The sequence below is a fragment of the Macaca nemestrina genome, chromosome 19 (genome assembly GCF_043159975.1).
Source record: "Macaca nemestrina isolate mMacNem1 chromosome 19, mMacNem.hap1, whole genome shotgun sequence".
NCBI lineage: Eukaryota > Metazoa > Chordata > Mammalia > Primates > Cercopithecidae > Macaca > Macaca nemestrina.
The window spans coordinates 70,126,389-70,145,531 of record NC_092143.1 but is presented as its reverse complement, the minus strand read 5'-3'; the positions used below and the strand labels follow the sequence as shown (position 1 = coordinate 70,145,531).

The 19,143-nt window shown below is 36.8% G+C and overlaps 1 protein-coding gene across 2 annotated transcripts in view; it reads left to right on the top strand.

Moving 5' to 3' along the window:
- Positions 1-19,143, top strand: part of LOC105465553 (MIB E3 ubiquitin protein ligase 1) — a 145,209-nt gene that overhangs the window by 60,049 nt on the left and 66,017 nt on the right. For both annotated transcript variants that reach the window (XM_024787704.2, XM_071085563.1), the window contains 3 exons: positions 1,667-1,800; positions 5,728-5,835; positions 18,707-18,904. In XM_024787704.2, coding sequence (XP_024643472.1) covers positions 1,667-1,800; positions 5,728-5,835; positions 18,707-18,904 — 440 coding nt within the window. The remainder of the gene's footprint in view (positions 1-1,666; positions 1,801-5,727; positions 5,836-18,706; positions 18,905-19,143) is intronic.

Genomic DNA, 19,143 nt, shown 5'->3' with positions numbered 1-19,143 from the left:
ATTTGAGATTCCTAAAATTCAAGATTCTACTCTTTAGTCAGAACTTTTGTTTTCTGCCAAAGAACCATCACTTTCTTAGACTGCTTCATTTTTTCTGTATTTCCAACATTATTGCTAGCAGATGGCTTTCTTCTTGTATATTTTTACATATCAGTTATTTTTTCTCTTACCATTTAATGAGTTATTATACATGCTACCATGAGTAGAAAACTATGTTAAAATGTGAATTGCTGGATGCTTGAGTAGATCATTCACATAGTCTTTCTTTCCTGTGCTCCAGCTTTGTATACACAGACTCAGTTCATTTTACAACATATTACAAGTTACTGTATGTATATGCTGTCATCTGGAAAAGGAGATAGAACTGTAACTATAAATAGTAAGAAACAAAAGGAAAGCATAAAGTAACTTCCAATTTTACTTTTGTTCTGCTTTCTGCTTCCTCTGCCTTTTTGTTTATTCTTTCCTGCTGTCATTTGCTAGTATGCTTAACATTTAAATCCGGTGTTTATTTTTACCTTGAGGTTAAATGACATTATGGTAGGTTGACTACATACAGAGTAGAAGAGTGAAGGACAGTTAATAGCCTAGTCTCAAATTATGTGGACTTGGCCCACTTTGTCATTTGTCCCTTGCCCTATTTTGTGATTTCTCTGCTTCATAATAAGTACCCCAAGAATTCAGGAGTAGAGCTTTGTAGCTTCTGTATTGATTGATACTGTTTAGAAAAAAATACCTTATGAAAGGGTTTAGGTATATTCATCCCTGGTTCATTGTTGTTTTTGTCAAAACCAATCAGTTGGCACTTATTGAAAGTTATTAGCACTTAAATGTCTGGTTTCAACCTAAAGAAAATTGGTTTGTCCCTAAAATATGTCCCCAGATATTACAGAGATTGTTGCTTTTGCTTTTTTTTTTTTGTTTTTTGAGACGGAGTCTCGCTATGTTGCCCGGGCTGGAGTGCAGTGGCGCGATCTTCGCTCACTGCAAGCTCCGCCGCCTCCCGGATTCATGCCATTCTCCTGCCTCAGCCTCTTGAGAAGCTGGGACTACAGGCGCCCACCACCACGCCCGGCTAATTTTTTTTTTTTTTTTGGATTTTTAGTAGAGACGGGGTTTTACCATATTCACCAGGATGGTCTCGATCTCCTGACCTCGTGATCCGCCTTGGCCTCCCAAAGTGCTGGGATTACAGGCGTGAGCCACCGCATTCGGCCAGATTGTTGCTTTTGATCATAATCATTGATTGAATTATTTTAAAGTCTGTAGTATTGAGCTCTGAGAGTCACTGTAGTGTCCTTAAAACCTGAAAGGAAGTTTGTATCATTGTGGTACTCCCATAGTACTGTATTTATTCATAAACTTTTTACGATGACTTTTAAATCTTGAATTATTAGTATATAATGCACTACTTTTTCTAAAATTATAATTTGATATACATGAATTGGAGAAAACTTGGAATACTTAAGGGCTTGCATTTAATGCAGCTTTTTATAGTAGGGATTATAACTTGCATGGGTATTATCTGTAGCATAGTAGAAAAATAACATTAGTGATGGAAATAATAAAATAGGAAAAGATTATAGAAATATTGGGTAATATTTGTTTCTTGATAGTTAAGGTTTGAGATCCTCCTATATTAGCAACTTTATTTGATGCTTTACAGAAAGACTCTCACAACTCCTGAAGAAATTATTTGAAACCCAAGAATCTGGTGACCTCAATGAAGAATTAGTTAAGGCTGCTGCCAATGGAGATGTTGCTAAAGTGGAAGATTTGCTTAAAAGACCAGATGTGGATGTGAGCATTTTAAAAATTATTTTGAAACATACAAAAAGTAGAATAGTATAATGAACCTTATCTTCAACAATTACTAAGATTTTGTCAGATGTGCTTCATTTATTCCTTCTTTCTTGTTTTTGTGAAGTATTTTAAAGCAGATATCAGACATTCTTCAGTGTGCATTTCTAAAAAAAAAGATATTTTTGTATTTAACATTATGACCCTTTTTATGATTGACACAACTTAAATTTTGGTTTTTAAAGACTAGTATCCTTTTGGGAAATTCAGCAATTTTTTTTTCTCATGTAAACATCATTTTATGACATCTTCTAAGTATGTTTTAGTAAATTTTATAAGCAATTTTATTTTTTAATTTTTGTGAGTACATAGCAGGTGTGTATATAAGCAATTTTCAATCCCTCTTTTCAAAATATTTAATGTAATTCCTCTCCACCTCAATGATAGTTGACTGTTTCACAATTTATAAGGCAGATGAATTAAAGGCCATATATTTTATAACTATTCCTAGGTTATGTTGTATTTTTGCCATTCATACAAGCCATCTTTTAAGTGGGCAGTTTTGATTCTAGTCATTGTGCTTTGGCTTTGGCATTGACAACTTGCTGGCACCAGTATTATGTTCGGTGCCAGCCAAAAGTTGTAGTTGGAGTGACAATTTGAATCATTCTCACTGTACTGTAAGGGCTTTTGTTATCATACCTTTCTTTGCATGTTTGTTTGTTTTTAAGTATGCTAGACAGTTTGAAGATCGGATCTATAATTGTAAAGTATTAGTGTCTTATTTCTTCTATAAGCTCAACATGTTAGCTTTATTATAAAGATCAGTTGTAGCAATATAGCACAGCAATTTGTTGATTGGTTGTGAGCTGTGTAAAAATAATTTGCCTTAAATGTTGAAGTACCAAGTATTTTTTGTGTTTGAAAGATGGATTTCCTTTGTATTCCAGTCAAGCAAATTTAGATTTTACTATAATTTTTTTTCATTTACTTACTAATTTATTTTAAAATTATTTTTTAAGAGCGTTACAGTACTAAAAATTTAAAGGAAAATACAGTTCTATAAGGTTTGTTATGAAAAATAGCATCTCCTCTTTCTCACCCCTATTTTCCTGTTCTTCAGAGGCAACTATTCTTAGCTGGCTAATAGCCTTCATATTTACCTCTACATTTTCCAGTAACATAACGATATACCTCTGTTATAATGTCTTAATTTTCTTTCTTCCTTTCCTTTCCCTTTTCCTTTCCTAGATCTTTTGATACCTCACTGTGGAAGGTGAGGATTTAGCTTTATTTCACCACTTCCATCCCATCCCCACCAGACACACACATACTGTTTCCAGCTTCATCATGTAGTTATATTATATTGTAATTTTGTTTGGATTAAAATTCGTTGTGCATGTTATGTAAATGACATTCATAGCCATGCTGTGGAGTATATTAGATTATGTTTTCCTACCTAACTTTTTGTTTTTAATTGGAGTTCATAATTGTCATTTTTAAAAAAATTGAAGTATAATTTTCATACAGTGAAGTACGTGGATCAGCCAGTTTTGACAAATGCATACCACCCACATAGTCCACACCTCTATTAAGGTGTAGAATATTTCCTTCATTCTTAAAAGTTACTTGTGGTCTTTCGCAGTCCCTCTGCTTACACATAATTTTTATATTTTTTCATTTGTTAGTAATCTGTATTCTTATACTTAATTTCTTCCTAAATTCCTCTTTAATCGTAACATACCTCAATTGCTCGAGACATTTAAGTACAACAGATGAAATGTATTCATTTTCATTTTCTGGGAGACATTTCTCTTATGCCTTCTGATATTCTCCATCTGAACAGGGTTTCCTCTGCACTGGATGCCCACTTGGAGTGTCTTCTCACCCATCATCCTGAGGGTTCCCTTCTCTTCTCTCCTATGTTGAATTTCTTGTTTTCTGTATCCCCTGTCTTTTTGTTTCTACATTTTCTCTCTTTTTGGTGAGGTAAGGCTTTTATTAGCTTCTGAGAAACGATGCATGGGAAATAGACCTTTAATATCTGAATTTTTTTTAAACTCCACAGTTAAGTTTTAGATTGGAATAGAGTTCTAGGTTAGAAGTCATTTTCCTGTAGAATAATTCCAGAATTACTATTGAGAAGATATAAGCCATTCTGATTCCTGAACTTATATGTACGCTGTTTTTTCTCTTAAGCATGATGATATTTTGTTTTGGTCAGCATTAAGAACTTGCACAATGATACACCTTGATGTGGATCTGTTTTCATCCATTGCTTTAGGTGTTTGACTTTTTAAAACTGGAAATCATGTCTTTCATATCTGCAAATTTTCTTTAGTTGTTTTATTGGTTATTCTTGGACTATTCCTCGGATTTTCTTTTTCTTTTTTTTCTCCTGTTTTTTTCTTCCCCCACTTCCTTTCTGAGAGGTTCCTTAACTTAATTTTCTCACCCTTTTTCCAAGATTTTTATTCCATCAGTTTTAAATTTCAAGCTTTTCTTGGTTGCCCTTTTCACATTCCTTTTGATAGTATCATGTTGGTGTTTAAAGAGGATACAATATCATTTTTTTCCTTACTGAGCGTATATGATAGGTCTTTATAAGAAAACAAGTTCTTGTGTCTGCTTAAGTTTTTTGTCTCTTCTGAGTTACTGTTTTCACATCAGAGCCATTCCTCAGACGTCTGGTAATCCTTGGTTGTTTGTTCATCTATAAGAGGGGACAAATCTCCAATCCTTGGTTGTCCATTCATATCTCAATAGGACATTACAAAGCTGATTGATAGCTCTCCTCACCTGGACTTATTGACTAACTTTGCATTATGGTGATTGGGTGTGTAGAGTTTTGGGGGATCTCTAAATACCATCCTATAGAAATCTATTCTCTACAGTTGTTCAAGTTTTCCTGTCTGGGGATGAGATGCAGGCAGCTAGTGTTCTGTCCTTGAGTTTGAGGAGTGGGCTTGGAGTGTGACCATTGCACATCAGACTTACACCTGAGGCCCCCCTTGTTACCTATGATGTGCTTATGTTTGTAGGCTTTGAGTTTGTCTGGGATTTCCTGTGCTCTTTACACTGTGGCTTCCTGTTCTCTCTAAAGTGAGATAACGCTTTTCCATCTGTTTTCTCTCTTTCACAAAATGTGTTACTTTTTCTTGTTTTCTGATGTTCTCCCTTTATCTTTATGGATTTTTACTAAAATAAAATTATTTTAATGTCGTTTTAGTGTGGTTTCAGGAAAGATAGTATATAAACATGTGGCCAGGCTACCATCTTTAACCATCTTTAATGGTTTTGTGGATGGGAGTAAAAGGGGTAGAATTAAAGAATTGCACTTGGCCTTGGGTATGTCCATGGATTAGTTATACATGTACATGACATCTGGAGTGAAGGGAAGGTTGGAAATTGCTGCTTTATAATAGTTGTATATACCTACCTTGTGTATCCTTATTTATTATCCTTGCAGTTTGCCTGCAAGTTGATGTTTGGTATTTTTGTTGAATTGAATTTATTTATCCTTAGCAGCTAATATCTTTTCTAAAAGTTTTCTTTTCACTTCAGTGCGTTTTTTCATTGAACCATGGACTCAGAGATTAATCTAAAAAGAAGTATATATACAAAACTAACTTAACTTACTTCCTTTCTTTCCTCCCTTCTTTTTTCCCTTCTTTCAACTTTGCAGATTGCCTAACAGTTATTTCGTAACTCTTTGGACAATGGAACTTTTGTTTTTTAAAACAATGCTTGCTTCCCTTCTCTGAATTAAGAAGTCTGTAGTTATTTGAACTATGATATATGGAACACCAACCTAAATTATTCTCATGGAATCATACAGTATACTAGATTTAAACCTACACTGTATGTATATATTGCCTGTTTCTGATTATTCATTCATTCATTCATTCTTTTTTAAAAAAAATTTAGGTAAATGGGCAGTGTGCTGGCCACACAGCTATGCAGGCTGCTAGTCAGAATGGACATGTTGACATTTTGAAGTTACTTTTGAAGCAAAATGTGGATGTTGAAGCTGAGGTAAGTAAACTTGAAAAATATTTTAAGTAAACATTTATTTCCTAGAAATAATACTTGTATATCATGAGATGGATTGTTTTTATTTTTGAAATTTAATATCCACCTAAGACTTTTCTGATTGAAAATAAAAATCTGACAGAGACTTGTCTTTCTGTGATCCTTTATATTTTAGCCATACTCCTAGGTAAAGATAGGAGTTGAGTTTCATGCTACTGTGGTGTAACCATCATGTTTTACGGAGCTAAAGGTGGGCTCGTCCAAGTATCAGGAATCATAGTAGGGAAATTGAAGGACGAGGAATGTAAGTCCACTGGGTCAGAATCTTTCCTGATCTCTATGACACTTGGAAACATTTTTTGTTGTTGTTTTGTCGTAACTGAATTAGCATTTTTAAAGTTTTATTGTTTCTTGACCTTAATGTGAATATTTGAAGAGTTCATAATGCATGTTTATCACCGTATGTGTGTATATATGCTTCATTTAATTTAGAATATATTCTTATAAAAGAGAAACACTTCTTAATATCATTGGAGTCTGGATTGGGGATCTCTCTATATCTCTAGTGTGAAGGATGGCTTGCTTTGTCTTACTTAGCTACTCATTACTAAAAATGTATTTGAATCACACTTATTTTAGTATAGTGCAAGATTATTTAGAATAAATCAAATTGTAGCAAATTTAAATTAGGCAGAAAATTGCAGTTTTGTCTAAAAAACACTCTCATCTGTGAGAGCTTAATGAGGACTTGAATTGCTGAGGGCTAAATTGGATCAGCCTGATTTTACTAATTAAAAAATTTAAAAAGACGCATATTGGAAAAGAGAAGCCTTTTCTAGTCTTATGTTACTTTTTCTTTTTTCTATAAATGTATGTATTTTGAATTGTTGGACAGCTACTAAAGAGCCTGTGGTTTTTAAGGTTAAACAGGTCATCTGTAATGTTGGAATTTTCTGTTGGCTAGAAATAACTTGAAATTAATTAATTAATTAATTTATTTTTTAAGCAGAATCTCATGCTGTTGCCCAGGCTGGAGTGCAGTGGCCTATTCTCAGCTCACTGCAACTTCTGCCTCCTGGGTTCAAGTGATTCTCGTGCCTCAGCCTCCCCAGTAGCTGGGATTACAGGCACCTGCTACCACACCTGGGTAATTTTTGTATTTTTAGTAGAGACAGGGTTTTGCCATGTTGGCCAGGGTGGTGTCGAGCTCCTGACCTCAAGTAATGTGGCTGCCTCAGCCTCCCAAAGTGCTGAGATTACAGGTGTGAGCCACCACGCCTAAGAACTTGAATTTTAAATTAGCAGATTAGATATCTCTGAACTATACAATAGTTTTATTACTATGATGTCTTTATGAATGAGATTATATAATTTGATTTTACTTTTGCACTAGTAATTTTTAAGTTGCATCTTTCTTGGTTGTGAATTTAGGAACCTAGTGTGTGTTACAAGGTTTTTTTTGGTAATGAAAGTTAATTTTAGTATTTTGTATATAGAAGGTAATTACTTTACTTTCTTATTATTTTAGTTTTATTTGGTGGAATGGTATGAAATTTCTTGAGCTGAATATCTGATTTTTAATTTAGTGAATCCAGAAACCCCAATAGCAACAACTACTGAAAAACCAAAGTTCTTCTGATTACAGCTAATAAGGCAAGAAGCTGAAAAACCACATTTCTTTTTGCCTAAGTTTCTTTTTAAAGTATGCTTTCTGATTCAGAATTTAATCACCAACCTGGCAGCATGGGATTATTCATATATTTGTGTTTCTAGAGATTTTTATTCACTTGAGAGGTTTTGCAGAATGGGTTTGCAGCTTTGGAATTAGGAATGAAATTGGCATTGTTTTTCGAGAGTAGATTTTCTTTCCTTTTTTTTTTTTTTTTTTTTTTGAGACAGAGTCTCCCTCTGTTGCCCAGGCTGGAGTGCAGTGCCATGTCCTTGGCTCACTGCAACCTCTGCCTCCCGGATTCAGGCGATTCTTGTGCCTCCGCTGTCCGAGTAGCTGAGATTACAGGAGTGCACCATTGCGCCGCGCTAATTTTTGTGTTTTTAGTAGAGTTGGGGTTTCATCATGTTAGCCAGGCCAGTCTCAAACTCCTCCTGACCTTGAGTGATTCGCCCACCTCAGCCTCCCAAATGCTGGGATTACTGGCATGGGCCCCATACCCGGCCAGATGTTTTTTATTTTTTGTTTTTTTGTTTTTTTGTTTTTTGATACAGGGTCTTCCTCTGTTGCCCTGACTGGACTGCAGTGGCATGATCATGGTTCACTGCAGCCTTGACTTTCCAGGCTCAAACAATTCTCCCACTTCAGCCTACCAAGTAGCTAGGACTACAGGTGTGTGCTATCATGCTTGGCTAATTTTTAAAAATTTTTTGTAAAGACAAGGTCTCACTGTGTTGCCCGGTTTGGTGTCAAACTCCTAGACTCAAGTGATCCTCCTGCCTTGGCCTCCCAAAGTGTTGGAATTACAAGTGTGAGCCATTGCACCCAGCCTCTTTTTTTCTTAACTGTACTCAAATATAAAACAAACAGTTAATAATATAAACATGGAACGACGGGAGTTGAAATGAGTCTTGGTAGTCTAGATATTTATAAATAATGGTTTTTGTTTGTTTGTTTGTTTGTTTGTTTGAGACGGAGTCTTGCTCTGTCGTTCAGGCAGGAGTGCAGTAGCACAATCTCAGCTCACTGCAAGCTCTGCCTCCCGGGTTCACGCCATTCTCTTCCCTCAGCCTCCGGAGTAGCTGGGACAACAGGCGCATGCCGCCACGCCCGGCTAATTTTTTGTATTTTTGGTAGAAAGGGGGTTTCACCGTGTTAGCCAGGATAGTGGTCTCCATCTCCTTACCTAGTGATCCACCCGCCTAGGCCTCCCAAAGTGCTGGGATTACAGGCATGAGCCACCGCGTCCGGCCAAATAATGTATTTTTAAGTTTGCAAACTGACTGCTAACTAGAACAGTAAGATAGATATATGGGACTTTTACCGTATTCCCCATTTGGATTTCCATTTTGTGCATTTTTTATTTTAAAATTCATTATAAGAGGCCGGGCGCGGTGGCTCAAGCCTGTAATCCCAGCACTTTGGGAGGCCGAGACGGGCGGATCACAAGGTCAGGAGATCGAGACCATCCTGGCTAACACGGCGAAACCCCGTCTCTACTAAAAAAAAAAAAACACAAAAAAATTAGCCGGGCGAGGTGGCAGCGCCTGTGGTCCCAGCTACTCGGGAGGCTGAGGCAGGAGAATGGCGGGAACCCGGGAGGCGGAGCTTGCAGTGAGCTGAGATCTGGCCACTGCACTCCAGCCTGGGCGACAGAGCGAGACTCCGTCTCAAAAAAAAAAAAAAAAAAAAATTCATTATAAGAAAATGCAATTTGTAAAAGTGTGAAAAGGGGTATTAATAACACAGTTTCCCAATTGGTAAAGGAAAAACTATATTGAAAAATTGAGTTAAAATATAAATATCGGCCGAGTGCAGTGGTTCACGTCTGTAATCCAAGCACTTTGAGAGGCTGAGGTGGGTGAATTACTTGATTTCAGGAGTTCAAGACCAGCCTGGGCAACATGGCAAAACCCTGTCTCTATTAAAAATATAAAAAATTAGCCACCTGTGCTGGCGCACTGCTATAGTCTCTTCTACTTGGAAGGCTGAGATGGGAGAATCGGTTGAGCCCAGGAAGCCCAGGCTGTGGTGAGCTGAAACCGCACCACTGCACTCCAGCCTGGGTGGCAGGAGTGAGACCCTGTCTCAATCAAGACTTCAGCCCAATACTAAAAAAAAGTTTATCAAAGTTTCATTTTTCTAGGATATAAGAATTAACACTGCCTGTTAAACAACTGTATAGTTTGTTTAATACATTGGTTCTTAGCTGGGGGCATTTAGGTTCCACAAGGGACATTTGGAAATGTCTAGTGGCATTTTTAATTCTTACAAGTGGGTGGGTGGAGGAGGTACAACTGACATCTAGAGGATAGAAGCTAAGGATGCGCCGGGCACGGTGGCTCAAGCCTGTAATCCCAGCACTTTGGGAGGCTGAGACGGGCGGATCATGAGGTCAGGAGCTCGAGACCATCCTGGCTGACACGGTGAAACCCCGTCTCTACTAAAAAATACAAAAAACTAGCCGGGCGAGGTGGCGGGCGCCTGTAGTCCCAGCTACTCGGGAGGCTGAGGCAGGAGAATGGCGTGAACCCGGGAGGTGGAGCTTGCAGTGAGCCGAGATCTGGCCACTGCACTCCAGCCTGGGCGGCAGAGCGAGACTCCGTCTCAAAAAAAAAAAAAAAAAAGCAGCTAAGGATGCTACTGAATGTCCTACAGTGCTCAGGACAGCTCTCACAACAATGATCTGGCTTTAAATGTCAGTAGTGCTAAAGTGGAGAAAAGAGTTAATTTTGCAGATGCACTTAGATTTGTCATACATAATTTGCCATATTGTTTATAAAGTGATTTGTTTTTTATGAACTTTTTTATCGTTGGAAACATTAAACATATACAAAGGTAGAGATAATAGTATAATAAATCTTATGTACCCATCGCCTCACATGAATTAATACTCATGGCCAGTTTTATCTATACACCTTTCCTCCCATTCCCCTCTACTGAATTATTTTGAAGGATATCTAGACAGATACCATATTATTTCATCAGTAGATATTTAATATGTATTCTAAAACGTAAGGGCTCTTTTAAAAAGTTTCTCACCTTTATCACACCTAAAAATGTTAAAAATCTTTGTTACACCTAAAAATGGTAATAATTGATTTTTTAAAATCTAATTTTATTAAAAGTTTTGGAGTTAGCAGAAGAATGAAGGAAATAATATATTTTGTTCTCCAGTTATCTCATTTGGTAACCTTTCATTTTTTCCATCTGTATTAGGAAGTAGGCTCAAGAGAGGTATAGATCATGGTCTGCAGACTACAGCTCACAGGCCAAATCCAGCCCTCCATAAAGTATTGTTGAAACACAGCACAGCCATTCATTTATTTACTGTCTGTGGCTCCTTTAGTGTGACAGTAAAGTAGCTGTGTAGTTTCAATAAGAGACTATATGGCCTGTAAAAAGTAAAATATTTACTTTCTGGCCCTTCACAGAAAAGTTGCTGACCCGTAGCATAGATGACTATTGAGGAATTTTTGGTTGTTTTAAGCTATTATCAAACAATTATTTGGTACATAGCATACCTTTGGAACATGTGATAAGATTGTATTTTGTTTCCTATTTCTTTTTCTTAGGGAAACCTCAAAGAGCTGTTTTGGAAAGTTGATTGTCTCCATATATTGACCTACTGAATTCAGTAGGATTACATTCTGTTTCTTCCTTAATGTATAGGTAAAGGCATCAAGGACTATGCTATCTTAGGTATGTTGATATAGGTGAGCTAATTTTGGATCTGCCGTGGACTCTATATTTTTTTCCCCCACTGATGAAGTATAATAGTAAAGGCATGGAGATTTGGATGGGAGATGAGTTTTTAAAAATATGTCTTTATTATGAGTTTCTAAACACAGTACATCTGCTTAAGTTATAAGGACATTTGGGGTAGTTTGGGGTAGTTTCATCATTTAATTAAAAAAAAAAACTGCTTCAAATGGAGAAGATTAGTATTAGGGAACAATACTAGACTTTGTCAGATAACCCAAATTTTTTGGCTAGATGGACTAAGAAAAAAGAAGACTCAAATTACCAAAATCAGAAATGAAAGTGGGTACATTACTACTAATTCTACAGAAATAAAAAGGATTATAAGAGAGTACTATGAACAATATGCCAACAAATTGGATAACCTAGATGAAATGGATGAATTTCTAGAACACAAAACCTGTTAAGACAGAATCATGAAGATATAGGAAACCTGAATAAACCTATAACTGGTAAGGAGATTGAATCAATAGTTGAAATTTTCCTAACAAGGAAAAGCCTTGGACCTTATGGTCTCAGTGGGGATTTCTGCCAAATATTTAAAAAAGAACTAGTATCATTCTCAAACTTTTCCAACAAATTAGAGAGGAGCGAAGACTTCCTGACTCATTCTAAAAAGCCAGCAAAACCAGTATAAAGCCAGAAAAAAGACACTACAAGAAAACTACAGACCAATATACCATATTAACATTGATACAAAAATCCTTAACCAAATATTAGTGAGCTACATTCAGCAACATGAGAAAGGGATTATACACCATGATCAAATGGGATTTGTTCCTGGAATGTTAAAGATGGTTCAACATAGGAAAATTGATCAATGTAATACACCATATTAACATAATAAAGGGGAAAAACTGCATAATCATTCCAATTGACCAGAAAAAGCATTTGACATAATTTAACACCCTTTCATGATAAAAACACTCAGTAAACTTGGAATAGTAGGGAATGACCTCATTGTAATAAAAGCCACATATGAAAAACCCCTAATGAACATCGTATTAGATGGTGAAAGAATGAAAACTTTTCTTCTTAGAATAGGGCAAGGATACCTGCCTTTACCACTTCTATTTAACAATACTGGAAGTGCTGACCAGAGCAATTAGGCAAGAAAAAGAAAAGACATTCGAATTGGAAAGGAAATAAAAATTATCTCTGTTTGCAGTGATCTTATATGTGGAAACCTAAAGATTTCAACAACGACAAAAAAAACTTTTAGAACAAATTTAGCAGTTTAGCAGAATACAAAGTTAAAACGCAGAAATCAGTTGTATATCTATACATTAACAGTGAACAGTCTGTTAATTGAACAATCTGTTAACAATGAATCTTTCAGGAAATTGAGAAAACAACTCCATTTACAATAGCATCAAAAAGAATAAAATACTTAGGCATGAACTTTACCAAGGAGGTAAGACTTACACACTGAAAACTACAAAATATTACTGAAAGAAATTAAAGAAGACAATTGGAACTACCTCCCATGTTCATGGATTAGAAAATTTAATATTGTTAAGAGGTCAGTACATACTCAATGAAGTTCTGTCAAAATCCTAAAGATGTTTCTTGCAGAAATAGAAAAATCTATCCAGAAATTCATAAGGAATCTCAAGACAGCCCCAAACAGCCAAAGCAATCTTGAGAAAGAACAGAAGTTGGAGGACTCACACTTCCTACTTTCAAGACTCACCACAAGGCAACAGTAATCAAGACAGTGTATTACTAACATAAGGGTGGACGTAAAGACCAATAGAAGAGAATTGGGAATTCAGAAATAAACCTTTGCATTTAAGGTCAATTGATTTTTGGGGTCCAAGACAATTTAATGGAAAAAGAGCAATCTTTTAAACAAATGGTGCTTGGGCAACTAGATATTCACATGTAAAATAATAAAGTAGGAACTTGACCTAACACTGTATTCAGAAATTTGATTCAAAATGCCTGAAAATCTAAATGTGCGATATAAAACTATAAACCTTTTTGAAGGAAAAGAGGGCAGAAACCTCACAGCATTGTATCTGGCAGTGATTTCTTGAATATGACACCAAAAGTACAGTTAACAAAAGAAAAATAGGCAAATTAGACTTCATGAAAATTAAAAACTTTATGTGTATCAAAGGACATCTGTCAACAGGGAGAAAGGCAGCCTATGAAATGGGAGAAAATATTTTCAAATCATGTGTCTGATAAGAGATTAAAATCCAAAATATATATAGACTCTTAAAACTCGGCCGGGCGCGGTGGCTCAAGCCTGTAATCCCAGCACTTTGGGAGGCCGAGACGGGCGGATCACGAGGTCAGGAGATCGAGACCATCCTGGCTGACACGGTGAAACCCCGTCTCTACTAAAAATACAAAAACTTAGCCGGGCGAGGTGGCAGGCGCCTGTAGTCCCAGCTACTCGGGAGGCTGAGGCAGGAGAATGGCGTGAACCCGGGAGGCGGAGCTTGCAGTGAGCTGAGATCCGGCCACTGCACTCCAGCCTGGGTGACAGAGCGAGACTCCGTCTCAAAAAAAAAAAAAAACAAAAAACAAAAAAAAAACTCTACATCAAGAAAACCTGAAAAACTCCATTTGACTTGAATGAGTTGAATAGACATTTCTGCAAAGAATATATATGAATCAATAAACACATGAAAAGATGTTTAACATCACTAATTATTAGGGGAATGCAAACCAAAACCACAGTGAGATACTGCCTTACAGCCATTAGAATGGCTGTTATCAAAACAACCAGAAAAAACCTGTCAGTGAGGATGTGGAGGAATTAGAACTCTTTGCACTGTTCGTAGGAATATAAAATGGCATAGCCACTGCTGAAAAGAATATGACAGTTGCACAAAAGATTAAAAATTGAATTACAATATGATCCAACAGTTCTGCTTTTGAGTATATATCCCAAAGATTGGAAAGGAAGTCTTGAGGAGGTATTTGTTCACCTGTGTTCTTAGCAGCATTATTCGTAATAGCTAAAGTATGAAAGCAGCCCAAAAGTATCCATTGACAGAAGAGTAGATGAGCCAAATGTGGTATGTGCTTATAATGGTATATCATTAAACTTAAAAAGAAAGGAAATTCTGACACATAAGATCCTTGAGGCCATTATTCTAAGTGAAGTGAGCCAGTTACAAAAAGACAAATACTATATGGTTCCACTAAGTATAGATAGTAGTCAAAATCATGGGAACAGAAAGTAGAATGTATGGTGGTTTCCAGAGATGAGGGGGTAGGAGGAATAGGATGTAGAGTTTCAGTTTTCTCAGTTTTTAATGGGTATAGAGTTTCACTTTTGCAAGATGAAAAAAGTTCTAGAGATGGATGGTGGTGATAGTTGCACAATGATATGAATGTACTTAGTATCACTGAATTGTACATTTAAAAATGGTGAAGATGGTAAGTTTTATGTATATTTTGCTACAATAAAAATATTAAAAAAACATGATGGTTATTTAAGGATTATATTCAACACCCATTTTTATTCTTACTAGTTAATAGGCACTGTGCTAGCTCCTGGAAATAAAGATGACTAAGACACAGTCATAGCCCCCAAGAAGCCCACAGCCAGCTAAAAAAGACTTCAAACAAATAATTACACTATAGTGTGAGAAATGGTATAATAAATTTTGTGAGAATCGGGAAATTTCACAGGAGAAGTGATGCCTGAACTGAGTTTTATAAGATATCTAGTTTCCAGTCCAAGAGGGTGACGACAAAGAGCATTCCAAGTCTAGGGAGTAGCATATGAAAATACATAGGATCCCATAAGTTGACAAGTTGGAGCCTGAGATCTGAGGGGACTGTGGCAGCAGGCGAGGCTGGAATGGTTCACAGAGGTAGGTCTCAAAAGAGATTTGTTTTGTACATAGTAGAGAGACATTGAAGAGGTTTAAACATAAAATTTGTGTTTTACAGAGAGAATTATGACTTTGGTGTGAAGAATAGATTGGGATAAGAAAGTGAAGGGAGGTTGAGTTGTGGGAATCATCCAGGTGAGTAAGAATGAAGGCCTGAATTAGTTTGTGGTAGAGTTGGAGAAAAGAGAATAGATTTGAGCATAAATTGAGGAGAAAAAGCTGTAGAGTTTGATGATTGAACATAGAGGCTCACAGAGAGGAAGCAGTTGACTGTGACTTACAGATGCTGATTTTGTTGACCATATGATCTATAGTTCTATCGGCTAAGATAGGCAGTATTAAACAAGAGCAGGTTTTGGAAAATGGGTAGAGAATAGGGCAGGAGGATAGAAAGAAACACAATCAGTTTTAGATTTAATTTGAGGCCTCTTTATGAAATTCTTTGAGATAATCTTATAGAGGTTAGCTGTAACCTTGTTCCTTAAAATTCTCTTTTGGTACTAGTAACAGGGACAGGCACATGAGCTGTGTTTTAGGTTTATTTGGAGTATTTAAGATGGATTCAGAAGAAAGCAACAAAACTTACAAGTTCAGGTTTTATTATAACTGTAGTTTTCTAATTTAGAAGAGAAACCTGGAAGTAAATTTAATTATATTTAATTGTAATTTTCTAGTATGCATGTGTATTTTCCATAATTTAAAAATTGTTCTTATTTATTTCATTGTGACAAACATATCAGGGTTTTATAATTCTTTGGTGTTTATTTTTATGTGAATTATTGACAACCTACATTAAGTGTTTCAGTAGTGATTTTCTTTTTTTTTTTTTTTTTTTTTTTCGAGACGGAGTCTTGCTCTGTCGCCTAGGCTGGAGTGCAGTGGCCGGATCTCAGCTCACTGCAAGCTCTGCCTCCCAGGTTTACGCCATTCTCCTGCCTCAGCCTCCCGCGCAGCTGGGACTACAGGCGCCCGCCACCGTTCCCGGCTAGTTTTTTTTTTTTTTTTAATGTATTTTTTAGTAGAGACAGGGTTTCACCGTGTTAACCAGGATGGTCTCGATCTCCTGACCTCGTGATCCACCCGTCTCGGCCTCCCAAAGTGCTGGGATTACAGGCTTGAGCCACTGTGCCCGGCCTCAGTAGGGATTTTCTAACAACCATACAGTGTTAGTGGCCTGATGTTCCCTTTTTTAATGGAAGGTAAATCACAAAATAGGGTTAAAAACTGTAACAGAAAAAAAAAAAGACTGGAAGTTGGGAAGATCTTAACTCTAGGATTCTGAACTATATGTGTTACTAGAGAGATTAATTTATATATACATGCATATATATCTTATTTTTGTTTTGTTTTTTAAAACACTTGTTTTTCTGGGATGTTTAAATATAATGCTACTCGGAGACACAAGAGTTGAGAGAGGTGCCAAATCCTAACCACAAGACCGCCAGGGAAAAGGCACAAGAGTTGAATCTTAAATCTTGCATGTGGTTGTTTGCCAGTTCCTTTCTCAAAATTGACAGGTAACAAAAACTGATTCAGCTGGAAATGTCAGTAAGGTAGAAATATCCCTGAGTTGTAGTTCCCTACCGTTTCAAAGTGATTGTCAAACTGTCGTGGATTCCTACATGAGTGCTTTTACCTTTAATACCTGTTTGAGAAGATATGCAAAGACCAAAATCTACTTTGAGTTCTGTAACTGTTTTGAATGAACTATTTAAGTGCATTTAATCATAACAGTGTTTATCTGTGTTATCTTTGAAAGTAGTTCAGAAAATCCTGGGTGCCATATGGATTGTCAAACCCCTTGCAAAACTAGGGAGTCCACCAAGGGTGGCACAGTGGTATTGGGAATCAGAAACCACTGCTCTGGATGGAGGAAGTCTTAGAGTACCAGTATCAGGGACAGACAGATGGTCTTGGTGGGTGTCAAAATTTGCAGTGCAGTACTGGAATAAATGCAATACCCTTATACCTAACACCCTTTTCCATCTGCTTCTGGCAAGGCAGTGAGACTTCTTTTTGTACTTTTTGGTATGAACTATGTATGCTACCTTCATGGCATAGTGCAGGCAGTTTTCCCCCTTTCCAAAGTACTTTCTTTCAGTTTTAAAAAAAAATTTAAGCAATTAGGTCTTTCCTGCTTTCTCATTTCTTCAGAAATATGCCTGTTATAGGAGGTGAGGCAAATTGATTTGATTCTTCTGAAATAGTTTTGAAATTTTTGATATATGGAATTTTGGGAGTTTATGCTTTGTTTTTATCTTTTAATGGTGTATTTAATTTTTTTTTTTTCTGTTCTCGAATATACAGAAAAGTGTATGCTCATCACTTAACCAGTTTTAATGTGTTGGTAAATTGCTCCCCATTAAAGCCAGTTGAGATCACATTGTTTGGCATTCTTTTTTTTTTTTAATCACACAACTCATCTTAGTTTACTTTTTATGTCATTAAAAAGTCTTTGTAGGACATGCACAGTAGCTCACACCTGTGATCCCAGCACTTCGTGAGGCTGAAGTTGGAGAATTTATTAAGTCCAGGAGTTCAAGGCTGCAGTGAGCTATGACTGTGCCACTGCATTCCAACCTGGGTGACAGAACAGGACCCTGATTCTTTTTTTTTTTTTTTTTGAGAGGGAGTCTTGCTCTGTCGCTCAGGCTGGAGTGCAGTGGCTCGATCTTGGCTCACTGCAACCCCCACCTCCCGGATTCAAGCAGTTCTCCTGCCTCAGCCTCCCAGGTAGCAGGGATTACAGGCATGTGCCACCATGTCTGGCTAATTTTTGTATTTTTAGTAGAGACGGGGTTTCTCCATGTTGGCCAGGCTGGTCTTGAACTCCTGACTTCAGGTGATCCGCCTGCCTTGGCCTCCCAAAGTGCTGGGATTACAGGTGTGAGCCACCGTGCCCAGCCTAGGACCCTGATTCTTTAAAACAACAACAACAACAACAACAAAACTGTCTTTGTAAAGTTTTAAATGGCAAAAAATGTTGGCTTACTGTCATGGCTGATAAATGAGGAGTGCTGAAAGAGTGATACTATAACTGTTGGTCTGATATATATATATATATATAAAAAATGATCTAAGTTTATCATTTATCTTTGGGAGTTAATCACTGTTCAAGTCAGTTTCTAGGTTTAAAAAATTTTTTTTATAGAGACAGGGTCTTACTCTGTTACCCCAGTCGGAGTGCAGTGGTGCGATCATAGCTCACTGTAACTTGAAACTCCTTGGCTCAAGCAATCCTTCTGTGTCAGCCTCCCAAGTAGCTAGGACTACAGGTGGGTGCCACCATGCCTGGCTGTCTCTACAAAACAGAATCTTGCTATGTTGCCCAGATTGGTATTGTTGGAAATCTTACTCAAATTTACAATTTACTTGACCTCAAGTGATCCTTCTGCCTTGTCCTCCCAAAGTGCTGGGATTATAGGCATGAGCCACCTCACCTGGTCAAGTTCTAGTTATTTTGTTGGCTCCAACTTATGTTTCCTTTTCTCAAATTAATCTGCTTCTTGGTGTATTATTACAGCTTCAAGTTTTTTTTTTTCTTTCTAAAATATTCACTAATTCAGATTTCAATGCTAATGATTAGGATAAAGATGGTGATAGAGCAGTTCACCATGCAGCTTTTGGAGATGAAGGTGCTGTTATAGAAGTACTACATCGAGGTAGTGCTGATCTGAATGCTCGAAACAAGCGCCGACAGACACCACTTCATATTGCTGTCAATAAAGGTCATCTTCAAGTTGTGAAGACTTTATTGGACTTTGGCTGTCATCCCAGTCTCCAGGTAAAACCTTTAAAGAAATACATCCTGCAGGTATTGCTCGGATCCTATTAAAGGGAAACATTAAGTTCTATGGTAAGCATTCCTTTGTTATCGTTCTCATATGGCCATGGTCATAGTAAATGATACCAAAGGCATAAGATATTGCAAAATTGATAGCTATTTCTTTTTTAAAAAGTTTTTTGTTTGTTTGTTTGTTTTTTTAAGGAAAATGCCAATAAACTGGGTTTAGATTGGGCAGG